This window comes from Pteropus medius, unplaced genomic scaffold (genome assembly GCF_902729225.1).
Source record: "Pteropus medius unplaced genomic scaffold, Ma_sr-lr_union100, whole genome shotgun sequence".
In the NCBI taxonomy this organism is placed as follows: Eukaryota; Metazoa; Chordata; class Mammalia; order Chiroptera; family Pteropodidae; genus Pteropus; species Pteropus medius.
The window spans coordinates 14,353,588-14,377,562 of record NW_024354875.1 but is presented as its reverse complement, the minus strand read 5'-3'; the positions used below and the strand labels follow the sequence as shown (position 1 = coordinate 14,377,562).

The 23,975-nt window shown below is 30.4% G+C and overlaps 1 protein-coding gene across 1 annotated transcript in view; it reads left to right on the top strand.

Annotated features, from left to right (window-relative positions):
- Positions 1 to 23,975, top strand: part of ORC4 (origin recognition complex subunit 4) — a 77,129-nt gene that overhangs the window by 36,514 nt on the left and 16,640 nt on the right. The window contains 7 exon segments of the mRNA XM_039855725.1: positions 6,489 to 6,562; positions 9,098 to 9,174; positions 9,738 to 9,828; positions 18,125 to 18,200; positions 18,652 to 18,737; positions 21,328 to 21,376; positions 23,241 to 23,392. Of these exon segments, the coding sequence (XP_039711659.1) occupies positions 6,506 to 6,562; positions 9,098 to 9,174; positions 9,738 to 9,828; positions 18,125 to 18,200; positions 18,652 to 18,737; positions 21,328 to 21,376; positions 23,241 to 23,392 (588 nt within the window). The 5' untranslated portion in view covers positions 6,489 to 6,505.

The window sequence follows — 23,975 nt, the reverse complement described above, 5'->3', positions numbered from 1 at the left end:
GTCAGTATAACTCTATATAGACTGATCTACCCAAATTTCTTTTTGTTACCAGTATTTAAAACTATTATTTTATATTGAGGAAAACTCAGTGAACGTATGCCATTGAAGTCTGCTCTTATAGCTTTGGGGTACTTTAGTTGAAGTTGCATTTTATACTTTATTGCACTGTCAAAGAAATTGTTTAGAACAAGAGTCTGATTCTGTGCTTCACTCCCCCTCCCCCACCTCTAATTCTTCCTCATCTTGGTTCTTCTCTCCGATATAATATAATTTATAAAGGGTACTCTATCACTGTGCTTGGTATTTGACACCATGACATTTTAATTTAAACCATTTAATTTAATCCCCACAATAACCCTGTGAATCAGAATACTTTTATCTCAAATTTTATAGAGGAGAAAACTGGGGTTTAGGAAAGTTAGTTTTCAAAGGTCACAGTGCAGAACAAAGAACTCAGATCTAGGCCCAGACGATGACAAAGCTCTTAAGGGCACTTGATATTACTGTCGGTCTCACTTTTCTAGTTCTTTTTGGCTTTGTCTGAATTTGTATTTTAAATTTGTTATACAAATGATCTTTTTCTGGACTTCTTGCTTACAGTTCTGATTTGAGTAGTGTTCTTAAATATTTCTTTTTTTTCATCACTTGTGACGTGGCTTACTTTCTAAGAAAAATTTAAAATTTCTAGAAAATTTCTAGTGTCTTCATTTTCACTCCCTTTGCCTTTGGTTTTTCTGGTTTAATTTTAAAAATGTAAACCTTTGAACCCTATTTTTTCATATCTTCAGTAATAGATTTAAAATCTGTGTTGCCACATTTTTCAGACATGCTAAAACTGGCATCCAGTGACTAAGTTTGAAATGAGTAGGGAAAGTATTCCAAATCACTGAAAAATTACAAGCCAAGAAATGGAGGATTATTGTAGTACTTGTGTATCTTAATAAAATAAATGAAAGTATAGACTTTGACTAGTAATTTTTATCTTCAGTGGAAATATTCCTCTCAGTCCTCCAAGTCTTAATTGAAAGCAGTATAAATAAAATGTTATTTTCTAAAAAGGAAAGTATATTATTAATCTTTTTTTAAAATGTATTACTACCGAGCTGTCAGTCTAGGATTATAAAAAGATAGAAATAATTGATGTTCTTTTATTAAAGATAATTGTGACTTGACTTTATATTGAATCACCAGACTTACAGCTTTATAAAATTTGCAAGTTGATTTTAAAATTACTCATTAAAAAAATATTTGTGTATTTTATCTTTTGTTCATCTTGTGACTTCTGTTAAAATAAGTAAATTTTTTAAATTAACTATATTTTAAATTTTGAAATTTTGTTGCTGTGACAGTACCATGATAATATTATACTGCATATATTTTACTTGAATTATAAAATACTCTCTATATTTCTGTAACTTATTATTTTATTCTTGGCATTTTTTGAGATCATAGCATGTAATTATTCAGAAATTTTAAATTTAGCTAAACAGTTGATTTAACCTAACCTTGGGTCTTTTTTGGCAGCTAGTTTACCTCTGGACATCGTCCACTGCCTAGCATTTATTCATTTATCAGATATTTTTTTTTGAAAACCAACTGCATGCCAAAATTGCACTAGTTTATTTGGATACAATGGTAGCCTAATTTCTGAGCTTTTTTTTTTTTTCCCCAAGAAGCTTGTGGTCCATTGAGCAAACAGATTAAACACAGAGTTAGTTACATCACTATGTGCTCATTAAGTCTGTGGGGAAAAAAGAGGAAGAGGAAGATAGCAGATATCCTGAAAGCACTTGAGGGACACAACCCTCAGACTTTTCCTAGAGTAGGAATGAACAGGTGTGTTACAGAAAGTATTACAGAGGAAATAATGTCTCAACTAAGATCTGAGATTGGAGTGAGGCAGAGTACAGAGAATGATTGATTGTGCAGAATAGTAAGAGGAGGAGCTAGTGAGTTAAAATGGGAAACTAGTCATTCAGAGCTTTCCTTTTAAATGATATTGGGGAATTTGGAATTTAGAATTTTGGGAGTTGGGATTGGAATTGAAGGGTTTTTATGTGAAAATGGTATCACAAATGGGGTAAGACTTGGAGACCAATAAAGAAGTTGTCATAGAATTCCAGTCAAGAAATAATGGTGATCAAAAGTGGGGTAGAGGCATTAATGAGAAAAAGATTGTGTGAAATTTTTGAGAAAGTAGAATCAACTGATTGTTATTTGAAACACTGAGAGTAAAAATTAGGCTTATTCACTCCAGCAAAACATGATTTGAGAGAAGGATCTGGAAACCTATAATATAGCAAGTGTAGAAGCTAAAGAAGTAATATCATGGTAAATCTTTGCTTGGGAATACCATTTCAGTGCTCCTTGCAATAGTATGAATAAGTAATTATTGCTTCTACCAAAATTTCTACAACCAAATAATTGTAGTCACTTAGGTTTACATTTGATACCAACATGAGTAATCCTTAGTCGTGCATAGACAGCTCTTCTTACACTTTATTTCTAGTCCTACTATTTTAGACTAGTCAGTAAAATCATAGTATAAAGAGCACAATGGGAAGTAGAAGGAGTCCAGGATCCATTGGTATAATTTGAGAAGAAATTCAACCAAACTTTTTCTAATAATGTATTTGCAGAGAATAAAAATTTAGTTGTACCACTAAATATTCACTTTTTTGGCCATTAAGCAGTTTTAAAAAAGTATAAAATTAGAATTGTCTTTTCTTAAACTTTTTATTTTGAAATTGTAGATTCTCACAGAAGTTGCAAAAATAATACATAGAGTCTGGTAAACCCTTCACCTAACTTCTCTTAAGGGTGTAACAGTTTATTTATATAACTGTTATGCAATATCAAAACCAAGAAATTCACATTGGTATAACACTTAAGTAAACTGCAAACCTTATTCAATTTTCAGCAGTTTTTACTTGAATTCATTTTTGAGAGTGTAATTTTCTGTGATTTGATCCCATGTATAGATTTGTATGACTGGCATCACAAAAAAGATACAAAACTATTCCATCACTACAAAGAAAATCCCTTATGCAACCCCTGTATAGTTGTACCCACTCCTCAATCCTGTCCCTGTCTCCTTGCTACCATGATTTCCTTCTTCATTTCTAAAAGTTTTGTCATTTCAAGAATGTGATCTAAATGTAAGTTTTTGAGATTTGCCTTTTTTTAAAAAAATAAGCATTATACCCTAGAGATCTATCCAAGTTGTTGCATGTATCAGTAATTACTGCTTCTTTTTTTTGCTCAGTTATATTCACTGTATGTATGTATAGATGTTTCAGTTTCTTTAACCCCACTGGTTTGTTGAAGGACATCTGTATTCTTTCCAAGATTTTGGCTATTATAAGGTAACTGTTATGAAAATTTGTATCACAGGCTTTTGTTTGAATATAAGTTTTCATTTCTCTGGGATACTCAAGAATATAATTGCTGTGTTGCGTGTAAGTGTATGTTTAGTTTTTTTAAGAAACTGCCAGAAAGAAACTGTGTAGGATGGCCGTACCATTTCACAATCTCACTAAGTAGCTGTATGAAAAATCTTTATTCTCACTAGCATTTGGGGTTATCTCTATTTTAGCTCTCTAATAGGTGTGTGTTAATAGCTCATTTTGGTTTTAATTTGCATTTTGGTAATGGATAATGATTAATATCTTTTCGTGTGTTTATTTGCTATCCATCTACCCTCTTTGGCGAAATGTCTGTGTTTTGTCCATTTTTTTCTAATTAAATTATTTCTTTATTGTTGAATTTTGAAGATTTATTTATATACAAGTCCTTTATCAGATATGTGGTTTGCAAATATTTTCTGTCTGACGCTTCTTTACTTCTCTCAAATTAGAATTGTCTTTCAAATTATTCTGTTACTGAGTGGAAATTTGACTATTGCTTGCAGAGGCAAAATGTATTAAAATTAGTCTTTTGACTAAAACTTAATTTAGTCAAAATTTATGTAAGTCAGGCATTAAAGTAGTATGTATGCTTCTTTCATAAATGATCCCCAAATGAAGAAAAGTGCATGCCTTTAATGGCTTGCCTGAATTATATTTGATACAAGGAAGCAGATTAGACACCTGAGACCTCAGATATTTTACTTAGCTTTTCTGAGTAATGTTTTCTTAATACTTGAAATGGGGGGAAATGTTTTTTAATTCCAGTAATACTACAAAATAGCAAATAAAGTTCTAAAAGTCATATTACAAAAGCTTTCCCCCACTTTTCAAATATTTAGTCTTCCTTATCGTTTAGGGGACAGTTGTTCTATGGTCACTTGTAATTTCAGATGTCAACTTGTAGACCTTTTTCGCAGTCAAGAGTATCTTACACCAGAGTAAGGATATCATTTCATGTTTCTAAAAGGATTTTTTTTCTTTACAACTCTCACAATGAGACAATTCTAATTTGAGAGATGTAAAGAAGCTTCAGACAAAATATTTGCAAACCACATATCTGATGAGGGACTTATATATTTTTAAAAATCCTCAAAATTCAACAATAAAATTGAAGGAAAAAATTAAACTAGAATAAAATAAAAATAATGTAAAGATTCTCAAGCAAGGTGCCTTATACAAACATAAAAGCCTCCTCGAAGGTGTCCTGGGTCAGCTGAGAAGATCTCTTTTCTCCTAAGAAATACTACTCATTAGGGTCAAGACATCAGTTGAGTACTCTGTTCTTGAGTTTCCAATTTGGGAGCCTGGAGCCAGAAGCCCTTTGGAGTTTAGGCCTTAGCTACCTGGCTTATACAGTGAGAAGACAGATTATCTTTCTTGCTCTCCATCTTTCACGACCTTGTTCAGCTGCTGTCCTGTTGGCATTTCCAGGGAAGAAGAAAACAGCTTTCCAAGGCTTGGCGTCTATTGAAATTAATAAATATGAATATAAAATATTACAGTGGCTGATCTTCCTTTAAGTTAGTGAAATTTCTGTCTTCTAGAACAGTTTACTAAGTAACAGTTATATATAACCAAACATATACACTTACAACTATATTCATGTAATAATTATATTACATATAACTAAATATAACTTTGTCGGGTTCAAATCCCGGTTCTACAACTTAAATGCCGTTTGATTTTAGTCAAGTTGCTTAACCTTTTATGTCTTCTAATCTTAAAGGGGTATTGTAATGGTACTTATTCCTTAGGGTTATTTTTAGGATTAAGTGAGTTAATAAATGCAAAGCACTTATAACAATTTCTAGTACATAAGTAAACACTGCTTAAACTATTTACCTGACTGGTAAAGGACTCCTGTAAAAAATCAGTGCTAAGAAAATTAGATCTTTTTTTTCTTTTTTATGCTATAGAAGTAGATGTTTTGTTTAACAATCCAAGTTCCAAAAATGATCAACAATATAACAATAGCATGACTTTGTAAATTCTATTCTGTGGCTGATTTTTATAAATGTATCATTTTCTGGAGACCTGTAGAATCATTGGAGAGCCAAATGATTTGCTTGGCTTTGGTGTCACAAATGTTAATGTGAGGCTTGCAAAGGTAGAAAAGTGTTTGGAAACTGAAATTCTTTCCTAATTAACTTGAATTTAAGCAGTAAGGCTTCATAGACCTGTTGATTGAGATACTGTTCTATTGAAATGAAGGAGTGATGGTTAGTTACCATTTGTAATTGAGCATTCATTCATTTAGCAAATGTTTATTGAGTCCTACTCTGCCCAGTGCTGTATAAAGCATGGGGATATAACAGTAAAACAGTTTTAACCTCGTAGTGCTTGAAGTCTAATGGGAAGGCAGGCATTAGTCAAAATATCTTATAAATATGTAATGATAGATTGCAGTAAGTGCAATAAAGGCCCTTCTCTTGCACAGGAGATGCAATGAGAGTATGTCATAGGCAGACCTGATGTAATATGGGGGTCATAAACAGTGGCTGGAAAACATCAGAATTTGGTAAGCAGTGGTAGAATAGAATAAGAAGAAAAGAGTCTTCTCTTTTTAGAAAATTAGATCTTTTAACCAGAGATATTTATCTGTGAGTGTGTTGTACTCAAGGAGAATTTTATTAGTTATTTTTTATTAGTGTATATATTTTTCATTCCAGTTATCATTGCCAGTTTTATTTTGGACATTATGCTAAAATGCTTGGAATTTTAAAATACTTTCAATTTGAGGACACTAGCAATTAAATGGACATTTTTGTTTAATATAATTTGATTATGAATAAAGAGAAATACAGGCAGTTATGGATGTTCACAGAAGTGGCATTTTATTGAGAAAATTGACATACATCACTGTATAAGTTTAAGGCATACAACGTGATGGTTTGATTTACATATATCGTGAAATGATTACCACAGTAGGTTCAGCTGAGAATTTAATGTTTGAGGAAGTCGAACAATTTCAATGTTTTAAAACTTGTGTTTGTTTTGATTCTATAATATAAATTCTTAAATAATTGCTTTAAACCAATAGTCTATTATATTCATGCTAATTTTTTTTTTTTTTATTTTAAGGATTTCGGTTTGTTGAAATGAACAGTCGTAAATCAAAGAGTAACAATTTAATACATGCAGAGTACCTTTCACAGGTTAGTATATATTTTCATTAATCTCAAGGTCTGTTACCATGCAAAGGTCATAAAAGAAATAGTCATCTCCTTAACTTGAAATTTCTCCTTGGCACTTACGAAGAATCACTCTTTCCATTCTCAAGGGGAGATTGTCTTACGCTACTTCTTAATTTCATCCTTTGGTAAGTCTTTGGATACTTGGAAACCAAACTTTACTCATGTCTTCCTAAGTGTGTTCTGATTTCAATTTAGTTTAACATTATCTTCAGCATTTTGTACTTCTTTGGTTAAACTTATTCCTAAGTTTTTATTCCTTTTAATGCTATTATAAATGAAATTGTTTTATTAATTTAATTATTTATTCATTGCTAATGTATCTAAATGCAATTGATTTTTGTTTATTAATCTTGGTTCCTACAACCTTGCTGGCCTCATTTATTAGTTCTAATAGTTTTAGTTTATTCCTTAGGACTTGCTATATGTAAGATCATATCATCTGCAAATAGAAATAATTTTACTTTCTCCTTTACAATCTGGATGTGTTTCTTTTCTTTTTTCTTGTCTAATTGCTCTGGTTAGAACATTTAGTACAGCATTGAATAAAAGTGGCAAAAGCAGACATTCTTGTTTTGTTTTTTATATAGAGAAATGCATTCACTTTTTCACCATTTAATATGATATTAGCTATAGGTTTTCGTAGATTCCTTTTATCAGACTGAGAAAGTTTCCTTATATTCCTAGAATGTTGAGTGTTTTTATCATGAACATTTAATGTTAAGTGCATACTGTATTTTAAGTGCTAAACATACATAGTATCTCTCTTAAGGAATCTAGTAGAGAAAGGACATGATATTTCTACCCTGGCATTTTTATTAATCTGGCTTAACCAGAACTACATTTTTTTTTTTTTCAAAAAATTAAAACTAAATGTTATTGGCATCTCTTTATAAGACATTTCTTTATTTTTGAAGGAAAATGTTTAACCATTTTAAAAAAAGTTTTAACTGAAGTATACTTTACATATCTTTGTAAAATGCATAAATCTTCCATGTACAGCTTAATTAATTTCTATACATGTATACACCTGTGTAACCTCCATCTCAGATCACTTTGGAATTTTTTAACCTGACTATTCACTACAGCTTCACTTCATTTCTGTCTTATATTTTAAACATAGTTGTTCCCTCTCTAATAGACTTTAATGAAATTTTTTTAAAAAAAGGACTGTTTGTCTTTTGAGTTCTAATGATCTTTCCTATGTAGAGGAATAAGTATTATTAGTTGAGTCTCCATATATTCTCATTTAAGTGTTTTACAGTTATTAGCTAATATTTATACAATACCTATATTGTATTAGAGATAGCTGCCTTATTTAATCTGAAGAGCAAGATGGCCAGAAAGTGTTATTGTCTCCATTTTATAGATTTAAAAAAAAAAATAAGATTTAGAAAAGGCTAACTTTAAAATGCTCTCTGATACCAATCCTCTTATTCTTTCCACTTCCTCTATGATAAGTATGGACTGTTTTATTACCAGTGAATAATTTACTTTGCTTAGTCTCTGGTGCATGTAAAGAGAACTGATATATATCTCTTTGGTATATGAAGGATCATTCTCATGCTCTCAGTCTAGGAGAAGTAAATAATCTTGGAGGTTTCTTGTTTCTGTGGATGGTGCCAGACCTTAAAACAGTCTCCTAAGGTTTGGGTCCCTGGAGTACTTCTGTATTAGCAGCAGATGCAGAAAAGAAATGATTTTAATGGTCTATTTAAAGAATGTGCTGAATTGTCTGACATATTTTTTTACAACTAAGCCTAAGCCCTTGATTCTAACGTGTGCTCAAAATTTAGCTCTTTACAAGAATTTTTTCTTAATTTATTCTAATGATTATGAATGTGATTTCTTCCATGTAATTGAGAATTTCCTTATATTTTGTTACTACTTTTTTTGCAGGTTGTTTCTTGAATGTGTCATTTCTTTTCAATATATTCGTAGTGTTTATTTTTTAGACATGGATCATGTTCTTTTAGTAGTATTATACTCTGCACCTAATAGATCCTTAATAACTATATCGACTTTTCAACTTCTTTATTTTTTCAGAATCCTGAACTTGATAGCAGGTGCAAATTGGTAGGGCTTGAGCCGAGTCAGTTTAGATGTGTTGGTCTCTAGAAATTGAGGTGTGGTGCATGAGCATTATTAGATTAAATTACATTATTAGATTCTCTCCTGTCTTTGTTCCTTGGCTGACATGTTGAACAGAGTGAGGTATTCATTCATTCACTTGCATTAAAACAGTCCTCAAATTGCTGATGTAGCTAAACTAAGTAATTCTCTTGTTGAAACACTCACAACTAAATTCTCATCCTTTCTCTGGAACTTGAGATTGGTAAAAAGAGCTGTTAACTTTATAACTTATGAAAATGGTGCCAGAGCTCTTAAAGAGAAGTTATTTAGAGAGGGTTGATTAACTGCTGTAAATGTATATTCTCATTCATTTTTGATTGCATGTATAACATTTTCATTTATATTTATTCACTTTATTTTCATCAGGTACAGAGAATTTTACGAGAAAGATTTTGTCATCAGAGTCCACATAGTAACCTGTTTGGAGTACAAGTACAATATAAGTAAGTTTAGCTATTCCTTTGTCTGTTATGAACCTACTTACAGATGTACTTTAGGTTTTGCAAAAATTACCATACACAAATTTTGTCTTAAATAAGGCTAGTGAAGATTTTTATAGAGGTAAAAAATGTTGGTTTGTGTGTAGAAACACTGAATATCATGAATCAAGAGAGATATAAATATTTCCATAATAAGAAAGCCTTTTTACTTTCAATCTTATGTTGTTTCTGTTAAACGGTAGTGAGATAATTCTGAGCTTCTTGCACCTAATACTTGGCAGCTAGCTGTGGAGTGAAAGGTCCTAAAAGTTGCTACTGTTGTCTCTTATCCCATACTATCATAAAGACCAAGGTATTTCAGGCTTACTTGGTTTCCTCTTGAGGTTTCCAGAGAATCGATATTGGCCAACCATCTCTTCTTTGTTCTGTGTAGAACTATTTAGAAGTCAAGTGCCCAGAGGGGGGAAAAAAGGAATGTCTGTTTCTTGTGCATATTTAGATTTTAAAAAGTAATACCTAGCAAATTACTCCAGCTTTTTAATTTTGGCCTATTTATGTCATTTCAGACACTTAATTGAACTGCTAAAAAGAACTGCTATCTATGGAGAAAGTAACTCTGTTCTCATTGTTGGACCCCGAGGATCAGGAAAGACCATGGTAAAGCTATTGATTTTTGGTGTTCCTTTACTTTGGTAGGCATGTGATGATTCTTCTGGACAACACTAAAATGCTTTTCATTATTTTGTTACAAAGATTTTGCTTTTTTTCTTTAAATCATAGAAGACGTGCCAAGCTTTATAAAGTTAGAGTGGTATATTTGAGTTGAGTATTTTTTACCTAATTTTCCCCCACACTAACAAATTTTAATTGTTGTTTCCATCATGGTCTTTTGTCCTTGAAGAATTAGTGATAGCCAGTGGAAAAAGGAAACTAGCACTTACTGACCATGTACTTGTGTCTTATCTGTGTTCTATTATTTGTTCTTTACAGTAACCTGGTAAGGTAAGTATTGTCCCTGTTTATAGATTAGGTAACTAGCACACCACACATTCTTTTTCATTTTATTGTTTATTGTGTAACCCTAACACAAGCAATTTTTTCACATGTGTGCTCACACATATCTTCTGGAATCTTATTATTATTTTCTCTTATTATCATATTTGCTTAGGTACCTCAAAAAGATAGTCTTGCTTTTTTCCCTCATTTTCTCTTTTCACATTCTTTATTCAATATATGAAACAAATTATGTCTGTTACATTGAAAGTATTACTATTTACTTTTAAATAGTTGGGCTATGTAAAATCATGTTTTCTGCTATATTCCGTACAATTTAGATTTATTACATATATTTTTATTGTATGGGAATAAAATTATTTATTATAATAATGTAGTAAGTAAAACTATGTAAAACAAAATTGTTTTTATTTTTTAAACAATGCAAGTTGATTCTACATTATGGAAGATAAATTAGAGCTTTAGGATTTTACTCTTATCACCCATTTTCGATATTGTTTGAAATAACGTAAATTGCCAATATAGATTTAGATAATCTCTTTAACTTTTTAAGAATTTTTCACATTATATTATGAGCATATTTACAGTGATTTTTTTTTAGTTTTAGATTTGATGTTTAATTTGGTTCTGTCCTCATGTCAGTCCTTCCACACAATTATCATTTCTTTCTTTTTAGTTCTTTATTATAAATAGATTTTCTTTGTGTTTGACTTTAGTTCTATTTTGGGTAGTTTTTACAAGAGAACTGTGTGACTAACATGCTTTTGACCTATTAGAATATTTTAAATTTTTAACAATAGTCCTATTGACGATAGAAAAACTGAACAAAGGATCGCACAGGTCACTGAAAATTAATTATGAATTGTTCTTAAACTTATAAACATGTTCAATTTTACTCATAATTAAGTAAATTAAATAAGAACTACAGCAATTTTCTCTGTCAGGTCGACAGAAGTCCCACAAGATTGATAACACTGAATTTGTGAACTTATGAGAAAGCAGACATGCATGTTCCTGCTGGTAGTATATTTGACACAACTAGAATTAGACAAAATCTAACCACATAAAAAACGCATATACTCTTTAACTCAGCAACAGCATTTCTAGGAATCTACACTTATGAAATGATATATATACAGAGTTACTCTTTGCAGTACTGTTTGTTAAATGAAAAATGAGAAATGGCATAAATGCCCATCAGTAGGGTATTGGTTAATATATCATATTACATTCATCCATATAATAGACTGTTATGCAGCAGTTAAAAAGAACCTGGTTAACAGAACAAATCGCTCAAGCCATCCAGACCACTGAAATATAAAAGAGAAAGGAAGTTAAGTAACACTGGGTAATTTTTAAAAATAAATATTTTAAATACAACAAAAATTATTTTGTATTTAACTTACAACATGGCTGGCATTGAACTCTTGGGTCACAGTTTTTTCCCCTTTGGAATTTATATAGCTTTTATTCAGTTTTTGTTTTATGGGAAAACTCCAACGGCAGACTTTTATTTTTTGCCTTCATAAACTGCTGTACCTATCATTCTGGATAGTCTAGATTGTGCAGTCATAACAATTTCAAATCTCAGTATCTTGACACAACAGAATTTTATTGTTTCTTTTGCTTTATGCCAGTGTAGATCAGCAAGGGGGCACTGCTCTTTGCAGTCAAGAACAGTGATGGTGTGAGTTATCTCAGCATGTCCTTCCACTGCACTCCAGTGGAGGGAAGGGGGCATGATGAATCATAGATACACTCTTAAAAGTTTCTACCCACAGGTGATGGAGAGCACATCTCCCAGTTCACTAGCCAGAGCGATTCACTTGGTCACACCTAATTTCAGGAGAGCAAGGAAGTGTATACTCGTAGGTGCCTAGAAGGGAGGTTAACCAGAAGTATTTGGTGAACGTTGTTGATGACCACCACGGCTAACTTGTTTTGAGTTTGTGTGTGATTTTTCCCTGTCTGAATTCTTGCAGAATTTCTTTATTTTAGCAATATAAAAATTTCACAGGCTGTATCTAGTGTTGGTCATAAAAACCAATACTCTGTAAATCCTTTTAATACGAATTTAGATCTTCAGTAAAGAAAAAAGGAATGCCTGTTTCTTGTGCATATGCAAAGGATAATCCCCCCTCCATTTTTATTATTATTTCTTAAAAACATTCATCATATGAATGTTTGAAGAACATTTTTAGATAATACTTTAATTCTTCAAGAAACTTCATAATGTTACTCTTGTATCAATGATGACGTGTAGGAAATAAGTGCATTACAGTGCATCTTGAACAAAATGGTATTACAACAGGAAAGTTGAATCTCAGTGATTTGTACATTAAAGTATCAAGCCCAAAAGTAAACCTGAGCAGCTGAATGAATGAATTTATTCTAAACTTCATCTTGGAAGTTTGTCCCTAAAGGCATGGAGAAAGTTTGAAAAACAAGAAATAAGAGATAGTAAACACTTATAAAAATGTTTAAGTAAATACAAACTAAAATTGTACTCAATTTCACTAGTAAATTGGCTAAAATATATTTTTTACCAGAAAAATTAAGCAGATAGTAGAGTTTACATATTAACACCCCCATCCCCCCTGACACACATACACAGTTTCCCTTATTCCCTTATTAACATCTTAGTGTGGTACATTTGACACAATTAATAAACCAATATTGATATATTATTATTAACTAAAATCTATAGTTTACATTAAGGTTCACTCTTTGTGTTGTACAATTTTATGGGTTTTAACAAATATATGTCATGTATCCACCATTACAGTGTCATACAAAATAGTTTCACCATTCTAAAAATCCCCCATGCTTTACCTGTTCATCTTCTCATCCCCAACAACCACTGATTATTTTTATTGTCTCCATAGTTGCCTTTCTAGAGTGTCATTTGGAATCATACATTATATAACCTTTTCAGATAGGCTTCTTTCACTTAACAATGTGCACTTAAGGTTCCTCTATGTCATTTCATAACTTGACAAGTCATTTCTTTTAATTGCTGAATAATACTCTATTGTATGAATGTACCCACTCTTTAACCATTTGCCTAGTGAAATACATGTTGATTGTTTCTAATTGTTGGCAATTATGAATAAAACTACTATAAGCATTTATGTGCAGGATTTTATGTGGACATGAAGTCTTCAACTAATTGAGTAAATACTTAGCACTAATTGCCGGACCGTGGTAAGACCGTTTAGTGCTGTGAGAAGCTGCCAAATTGTCTTCCAAAGTGGTGCTACCATTTTGCTTTCTTACTGGCTGTGAATGAATTTCTGTTGCTTTGTATCTTTACCAGCATTTGGTATTGTCTGGGTTCTTTTTTTTTTTTTCAAATTTTAACCATTCTAATAGAAATGTAGTGATAGCTCATGGCTATTTTTATTTGCCGTTCTCTTATGGTATATGATATTGAGCATCTTTATGCTTACTTTACATCTTTATATCTTTGGCGAGGACTCTATGACCGTTATTAAATTGAATTGTTTCTCTTCTTATCGATATTTTTTAAAAGTTCTTTATTTTGGATATATCAGATATTTGTTTTGCAAATATTCTCCTGTGTTGTGTGTCTTTTAATTCTGTTAACAATATTCTTGTCAGAGCAGAGTTTTTAATTTTAAAAAAGTCCAACTCATCTCTTTCTTTCATGGATCATGCTTTTGGTGTTGCATCTACAATTTCATCACCAAAACCCAAGCCCTCTATGTTTATTTTCAAGAAGTTTTATAGTTCTTTATATCTTGCATCTATGATTCATGTTGAATTAATTTTTGTGAGAGCTATAAGGTCTCTGTGTCTAGATTATTATTATTATTATTTTGCTTATGAATATCCAGTTCTAGCACCATTTATTGAAAACACTTATCTTTTCTTCATTGAATTACCTTTGTTTCGTTATCAAAGATCTGTTGACTGTATTATATAAGTTTATTTCTGGGCTGTGTGTTCTGCTCCCTTGATCTGTTTGTTCTTTAACCAGCACCACACTGTCTTGATAATTGTAGCTTTATAGTAAGTCTTGAAGTTCAGTAGTGTCAGTCTTCTGACTTTTTGCTTCTTCAATATTGTTTTGGCTATTCTGGGTACTTTGCATTTCCATGTTAACCTTAGAATCAATTTATCAATATCCACAAAATACTAGGAATTTTACTGTTCAGTTGTGGGATTTTATGTTGAATCTATAGATCACATTGGGATGAATTGGTTTCTTACCTGTATTGAATCTTCACATTCATGACTATAGAGAGCTGGAATATCTCTCCATTTATCTGCATTTATTTAGTTTTTTCATTAGCATTTTATAGTTTTTGTCAAATAAATCTTATATTTTGTTAGATTTATACCTAAGTATTCAAATTTTTTGGTGCCAATTTGAATAGTATGTTTTTAAATTCATATTTCAAGTGTTTGCTGCTGATATATAGGGAAGCAAATGATTTCTGTATATTACCTTGTATCCTGTACCCTTGCTATAATTGATTATCATTTTCAGGAATTTGTCAATTCTTGGGGATTTTCTGCATATACAGTCATGTCATCTGCAAACAAAGACAGTTTTATTTCTTCCTTCCCTATCTCTATACTTTTTATTTCCTTTTCTTGTCTCATTGCATTAGTTATTCACAGGCTATGTCTAAGCATTGATCATAAAATTAACTGATAGTATACAAACTTACCTAATACAAATTTAGTTCTTCACTAAAGAATATTTTTTGTATCTTCGCGTATTCTCTTTCATTTCTTCTCTTCCTTTCTTAGGATTAGAGTATCCAGTTATGAAGCTTTTATTCTCATTTCTTTGTGTCATTTCTCCGTGTTTCTCTTTTTGTATCTTTTTCTTCCTTTCCCTCAGCATTCCACTATATTACCAATGTATTTTTCCTCAATGTCAGTTCTGTTGTTTGCTTCTTCTCATGTGATATTGCATTTTAATTTTCTAATGATCCTTCTTGTCTAGTAGCTCCTTATCATAAACCTTCTTAGGTTATTGTTTCGTGTTTGTCTAGGTATGGCTTAAATGGCCTAAACCATTTATTGTCAAAAATAGACATTTTCAATAGTAATTAATCTTTTTCATCAGTTTGCTGTTCCTTTTCTTTCATGGTACATCATCTTTTCATGAATTCTTTGTTGACTTTTCCTATTTATACAAGTTTAAAGAACAAGACAGCCATTATAGTATAGTATTTATCAGTTAATAAAACTGATAGATTATTCTTGGCATACTAACAATTTATCTAATTGTTACTTCTTAAACCAGAGCCTTGTTCTGGTTCTTTAAAGTCATTTATCTAGTGTGACTTCACTGGAATATGCAAGAATCCCCTACTTGGTATTCCATTTTGGTTTAATTTAATTTATTCCTGCTGCACTCCAATATTGAGAGGTCAGAGCGCTGAAGAGCATTGTTTAACTATGCCACTTTTATAATTTGTTTTGTGTGGGAGTAGGCTAAGATATAAAATAGGTTATTCTTAGACAAGAACTCTCATTAATACAATTATGTAAATTCTAATTTAAAAATAAGATTACAGTATATTTAAGACACTATCCTTGGCCCAACTATTCTGAAATACAAAAATTCAAAATCTACAGTTAATTGATAAAGATAACAGTGTAGTTTGTTGTATTTCAAACATTTTATTTTGAAAAAATAGATACGGTTTCAAATGACAGGGCCCTGGAAAATACTCTTCTACATAGAAATTACTGTTGACAAACTTGCTAGATAGATGTTTCTTCTTATTGATGTTTCTTCTAGTTGTGTATTGCTGAATCTTATGTTCAAATCAAATCAAAGTATTCAGGAATAGTAATAGTAAGCTAAAAATCGCTGATTTCTGACAGGTCTAAGCAAACTCTGTTAGTATGTTTATAAAATTAATTTTTAACTACAGAGAATGTGGAAATGAGCTAGCCAAATTGGTTATGTTGGTTGGTATAATATTAATAACAAACTAATTTGTTTTAGTATATAATATAGTTTAAAATATTTGAAAAGATGACATTGTATCCATGGAAAAACTGACAAATTATATGATTGGTTACCTAACTAATTACACAGTAAATTTTAGTAATATTCAGATTGGAACTGAAATTATTTGAAGATATACTTGCTGATACATTTAAATTATCATTTCAGAACACATACACACTCCATAAAAAACCTGTAAGCTGATCCAGGTAAATCATAGTAACTTGGTGCTTAAAGTAAATTCAGTAGAAAAGGTGCTATAAACCTGTTATAACTCTCTTATGCATGTGTAAAATGAAGGTACTATTTATTAACCTCATTTCATTCTACAAAGATTTAAGAATTTTTTTAATTCATCAAACATAAAATGATTTAAAACAAAATCAGAGTCAAGGATATATAAATATTATGTAAATATCAGGAGGTAGGGGCAGGAACATAGCAGATTACTAAGAAAATATGTCCGAGGCCATATTTTGAGAGTCCAAGTTTGTATCACCTAGGAATAAACTCTTGTAATAAAGACTGACTTGATCCAAATGTAGAGAAGTACCACCTCATCTTCTGACCGTTTTCTTTATAGGTGGTACTTCTCAGTTGGGCTATTCTACATAGAATTGATAGCTGATATTTTGAAATTGTCACTTTTAAAGAGGACATAGGCTCTATATTTTCTGAGGTAGAATTCCATATGCTATCAAAACTATACAAACCAACCAAGAATAGCTAGTATGTTTGATATAGTGTTGTGAAACCTAATAATTTAAAATGAAGGTATGTGCACAAAGACGTTACAGTGCCAGAGGTAAAATATTGCAAATAAAAATAATATTTTGTTTTTTGAAATAGTTTACCAGTTGTCTTAGTGTCTTTGTTGAATAATTTTGTTCTCACTAAATTTTGATGCCATCTTAACTCTGTGTGTGTGTGTGTGTGTGTGTGTGTGTATTTTTTTGGTATATACAGCCTGTTTTCCTGGACCATTTATTTTGAGATAGTACCCATCTATTTTAATATTTGAAAAAATAGTCTTTCATTATTACTCTTTACTCTAAAAGACCTTTTTTGTCTTTTCTTAATTCTATTCATTTTCAAATTTTAAAAAGTGTATGCAGTATTAATAATGAAAAGGTATATGATACTGCAATGAGTGATAAGATGTCACAAATCAAAAATATTAAGAATGTAAGTATGTGGCATAGGAACCTATAATTATAAAAAAGGTGAAGCTTTATAATTGAACAGTTTAAGGTGATATAATACTTTAAGTCTGTTTTTTAAAGTAATCCTATAACTATATTAGTAATTGTAATTGTTTTCATTGCAAGTGCTAAGTTTCTGTAATAAGGACTTTCTCTGTATACCTAGCAACTAACAAAAAGAACATCTCTTTTTTGACTTAACCTCTTGGTATTTTTTTATTTTCATTTCATGTACTTCATTGAAATTAATATATTGGAAGTGGGCTTTTTGTAGCCATTTTTTTGATATACATTTTCAGTAGCTTTTAATGGATTTTAATGATATTTAATAGAGTAAATGTTAGAGACATATAATGAATGAGACATGAAGTTCTTTAGTGGCCATAGTTTTATGGAGAAATAGTTCTTTGAAAACTTGAAGTTGTTTCTAAACATTTATTAGAAGATTGGGTAGATGATTGAGAGATGTGGTGTCAGTCCTGGCCCTGCATCTTAAGAGCAAGACCCTAGATGCTCTAGTTAAACCTTTTATTTGTAAAGAATCTGCAAATTTATTTGTTAATTTAAATTGCCCCCCCAAATATGGCGAAATATTAAAATGAAATCTAAAAAATATATTAAAAAATAAAATGACGATCTGTATATACGTGTTTATATTCTGTTCTCATTATTCATAGTTCAAAAAATATGAGTTTGTTATCTTTATTATTAAATATTTTATAAACTTTTTAACGTTGTTTAGTTAATAAACCATGCTTTGAAAGAACTGATGGAAATAGAAGAAGTGAGTGAAAATGTATTACAAGTTCACCTAAATGGTAAGTATGGCACTGTGCCATTGGAAATTCTATAAGCCATGTGAGCTTTTTACCTTATTAAACTAAATTTACTTGTATATTTTAGAGCTGGATTAATAATTTAAAAAAAAAAAACTAGATCCAGTGTTTAACAGTTTTTACTTTAGCACACCATACACAATAGTTTTAGAAACTAAAATAAATAAATAAATGAAGGAAGGAAGGAAGGACTTTTGGTTTTTGTCTTCTCTGTTTAAAATGATACTAACCCTAAGGAAGACTCTTCTTTGAATCTACCAATGTCTTCATTGCTGAGTTTTAAAAAGGAAACAATACAAAGAAACAGACTTTGACTTTTCTCTCTCTACCTAAATTTAAAAAGCATTAGAAAATTTTGACTGGAAAATAATCTGTACTGTGTCAAATATATATTTCATTTTAATTAAATACTTTTAAATGGGCTTTATTTCAGGACTGCTGCAGATCAGTGATAAAATTGCCCTGAAGGAAATCACAAGGCAGTTAAATCTAGAAAATGTAGTTGGAGATAAAGTTTTTGTAAGTATTATTTTCATTCTTTTATTAAATAAACTTCAAAGTAAAGTTAGTATAGCATAGCTTTATATTTTGGAAAGCTAGGGAGGGTTCAGAAATTGAAATATGCAAGATTCTTGTTATAAAAATATATAATTATTAGGATGCATTTATTCATCAGATTTTTATGTTTAGATTTTCTTTTGAAATAAGTTATACTAGCTATAAAATAACTTAAAAATCTAGGTTTGTGTAGATATTATCTGAGTTTGTTTTTTTATTTGTAATATAAATATTTTTATTCGCTGTCCTTGGAGATAGGTTAATCTGTTCTTAAAAATACTACACTCTTATGGTCTATTTCTAGTCTTCTGAGACTTCAGTAGCATTGGAATAGTGGAAAATGTGCTGAATTTGAAACTACAGAGGTGGGTTTTGATCTTGCCCTACAAGCAGAGATTACCTGGTTACCATGATTAATGAATACCTCCGAATTTCAGATTCTTCATCTGTTAAATAGGCATTATCTTATACTTCACACACTTATTCTACAGATGAAAGGAAGCATTAAACATCACTTATGTTTTGAGAATAAATACTCAATGGTAATATACATACTACACAGATGTCAGTTATCTCTTGCTATTAAAATGTTTTCAAAACTTACCCATACCTCATTATTTTAACAGCTTGAAATTTAGGACAGTGAACATCAGTAACTTAAACTGATTTCAGATTTTTTTTGGAACTTTTAAAAACTCTTTACCTATCACTTGATTCATAGGGCTCGAGGGAAGAATAATTAACTTAATTTTCAGCTGCTTTAATTTTCCATGTTGAAATGACTAATCCTCATACTGCTTATGCAATGAATTGGTTATATACCTTTCAAATTCATTTTCTGGTCACTGGTGATTATGCAGTACTGTCACTCTAATCTCTAAACTGTGTACTCTCTAATGCAGTCACACGGCCACAGTTGTGTAAACCTCCTATCATTTAATAATTTCATTCTTTAATAATTACCTATAAAAAGTTGAGCCGACCATGTGTTATTCTTTCACTGTCTACATGTCTTTGAAGTGTAAGTTCAAAATGCCCCTTTTGTAAATCTAGTGTTCCATCTTCTGTTAGAAGTTAATGTTGAAGATAGTTGCCTACTTATTTGGTCAAGGATAGTTACTATTATGTAGCCTCAGTTTGGCTTTGGGTTTCCAATTGATGTAGATTGGTGTTTCCAACTTTCATAACTAGATCTATCTTTTGGATTCACACGAAAGAATAAAAGGCACAGTTGGTTATCATCATAGCCATTACTATTGTTACTGTAATCATCACATTTAATGATTATTAGTTGAACTTCTATATTACATGGATTAGGCATCTGAGGCTCAGAAAGTATAAATAGCTTGTCTAAAGTCACAAGATGACAAAGGCTGGATATTAAGAACCTGACACCTAACCCAGAGGCTTTCTGTTTTGATATACTTATGGCAAACTTGTATATTCTTATACACATATATTTATATAAATACATATATACTTATGGCAAACTTGTATATTCTTATATACATATATATAAGTACATACTTAGAATATGTACATATGTATTTATATAAGTATATATTTAATGTCAGATACAATCATCTTTTATAAAACACCCAAAAGACAAGCAGCCTTTGAATAACTTTGACCACTGATTTCCTAGTAGATTGTCTCTGAGCGTTTTTTTATGTTACGGTAAAAATCTCTAGCCCTGTCTACCTTGGAAATAGTATTGACTTGACAGTATGCAATCATCACAAAGTATGTGGAAGCTCTTAAAAATTTGTGCTGTTTTATATCAATTCTCTCGATTGGGAAACAAACAAGTGGGTTTCCTTTCTCCTTTACATCTCCTCAAATTTGAAGTTGGCTGTTTCTTAAAAAATCTGAAGTAAAAATTAATGACATTAAGAAAAAAATAATTTAATGGGGCGTTTATCCACAAGCTGGAACATCTGGATAATGCATCTGCTCCTCTGTTAATTTCCATCTAGAATATTTAAGTTGTATCCAAAATGTTTTGGCTGTGTTCCAAGTAAACATAGTCAAATTTGATGTGATGTATACAAAATCTATAACATGTTCTTGAATAGAGACTCACTATTATAATATCTAATATTTGAGACAGATTTCTTATCTGTTCCTTTTGGATCTCATTTAAATTCATGGTCATTTTTTTAGTGGTACAAATTAATTTGAGACTGATGTGTTTGAAAATATAGAGTACAATGGATTTCTAGTTCTCTGACTATATTTATAATATGGCAACTCTTAAAAACTACCTATGAATAAAGTTAGCAGTTTTGTAGATATTATCTAGAAAATATAAAATGCTGAACATGACATAATAATGCCACTTTTAGTGCTATGCCATCTTTACTTTTATATTTAGTTTAAATTTTAGATTGTAAACATGGAGATAGTCAGTCAGCTGAGAATCTAGCCAGTGACTATAATCTACTAGAAAAAAATAGATACAGAGTGTCTATATAATGTCTAAGAGTCAAATAGCTCTTTTATTCTTTATTTCACTGGACTACTAGTCATGATATCTCTTTTTGTTACACAGGGAAGCTTTGCTGAAAACCTTTCATTTATTCTGGAAGCTTTAAAAAAAGGTAAACAGTAACGTATTGAACAGTATCAACAGTATTTGTTTAGCTTTATTTTTCCCCTGATTATAAACTTTATAAGTTTACAAAAAAACTTATAAAGAAACATAAAAAAGAATAAAATAATGATCACTGTAATCCCACCACTGTAATAGTGATCATCCCAACTAACTTTGGTTCCATATCTTTATTCACCTGCAGTATATCATTGAATAAATAGATAAATAAATTTTTATAAGAATAAAATCATTTTCCATATTGTATAATCTGCATCTTTTCACTTACGAACAGGATGTCGTAAGCATCTTGCCGTATCAGTAAGTATTGAACTGCATCACCATTTTTATGGTTCTCATATATTTTATATTGTAAATATAAATTAAAAGTGTAATTAAAAGTGTAAATTTTATCTTATTAACAACCAGTTATGTACTTTTATTTCTTATTTTGTATGTTTAGGAAGAAATGCTTAGATAATTATCCAGATATTTCCTGGGGTAAATTTCAACGAGAGAATTCTAGATTTAAAAGTCCCACATTTAAAAGAATAAATATTATCAAACTACCCTAGAGGTTCCAGTCAATATATTTAAGAGTACCTTTTTCTTAATTATCCTTAAGAAAATTATGAAGAATTAGGAATAAAAGTTCTTCATAGTTTCAAAAACGATTATTTTTATTTTTGCTTATTTAATAAGAAAAAATGATATCAGTTTAATTTGCATAATTTTGGTAATGATGTTCATCATTTCCTATTTTTATTGGGCAATGATATTTCCTGGTTTACATTTTTCCTGTTGATATTTTGCCTTATTTTGATATTTATTTATTTTCTACTTATTTATGGGAATTCTTGCATTTCTCTTTCTCTTTTCTTAAATTTGGTTTGGATTTTTTGCTGAACAGAAGTTTTAAATTTTTTACATGGTCAAAGTTTTTCACTCTAGGTTTTGAAGATTTTCACTTATGTTTTCATTTAATACACATACTCGTATTCATAATTTGTCTAGAATCTATTTTGGTATGGTGTAAAGTGGAGCTCTAACCTTGAATAAACCACTTTTCCCCATTGATATGTAATGCTGTATTTTGCAGTCCTAAATATCTAATTACGTAGGTCTGTTTCTAGACTTTTGAGTAGTCCCTGTGGTTTTTATGCCATTTAGGTTGGTGTATATGTTTGATTGTTGGAGTAAGTGTCCTCTTATCAGATTTTTCTTTTCACTTGTTTATATAAATATAAAGCCTTAAACCTTAAGGTAATAGTGACTCTTTTGCTGAGGTAATTTCTGTTGTGATGAAAAAATGAATCCACAGTCATGTTGAACTTTTCCCTATTGTTGAAATATTAAAATTGTGATTAGAAGGAGTTAAAGTGGTTTTGGTTGAACCTCATAGTCTAATCATTGTTCGTAAAAATTATTTCTATGGTAAGATATACTTTGCATTTCTACTAAGTAAGTCTCTTCTGAAGCAGTAGTTTTGGGTATAAATTAATGACTCTCTTTATATTTAATCCCAAAGTGTTTTGGTTATATAGCTAAAAGATCTTTGTCAATTTTCTGATGATAGAAAAACTATGTGTACATAACTTAAAAAACAATAGTTTGCACTTATTTAAATGATTTTCTTAATTTTTCATCAGTAAACTACTAGCATCTAGTAATTAGATTTAAATACTTAAGACTATCTTGCCCAGTGAATAATGTTTTTTGAATTGAATAAATGTACACGCATTGGTAAATATCCTACCCAAAGTAGGTTACCAATATATGTTTAAGTTTTAAGAACTGAAATGTAATAAATAGTTTAGAAATTTAAGAAAGGTTGATATAATTGCTTGTTAACATAAAAACTTATTTTATCTTAGGTGACCGAACTAGTAGTTGCCCAGTGATCTTCATATTAGATGAATTTGATCTTTTTGCTCATCATAAAAACCAAACACTCCTCTATAATCTTTTTGACATTTCTCAGTCTGCACAGACTCCAATATCAGTTATTGGTCTTACATGTAGATTGGTAAGTCTTTTCTTTCTATTAAAAAATTAATTATAATATTTATAAAATTAAAGCTTAATTCTGACAAAGTTACTTATATAGGTCATTATAGTAGGTGTTTTTTTCAAATGTGTTTCCTAATGCCTGTTACATTTTTCCCATTTTGCAACTCAGATTAAGGAAAATAAGAAAACAGTTATCACATATGCTTACAAAACTAATACTTCCCGTCCCTTTATTGGAATCACTGAATAAAAAATGCGAAGTCAGATTATGCTAATAAATATAATTTCTACATTAGCAAGTAAGGAGAAAGTTAAGTAATCTTACTACCATTTTATAAAAATCACTAATAGTTTCTACTTTTGCATTTAAGATTTTTTCCATATTTTGAAAATGCTTGGAATCAACTCAAAATGATACTATTTCAACTTTGTATGTACATATCTCTGGAAATAAGGCCCATTTACTTATTCTCCTTTCCTACAGCTCTTTCTCTTTTTTAGAGAAATGAAACTCTTTACAAAATCATCTTTCAACTGTCTTTCTAGTGCTGTTTTTTTATGGAATGGCTTACTCTGTCTTTTACCCAGTGCCCCAGAGT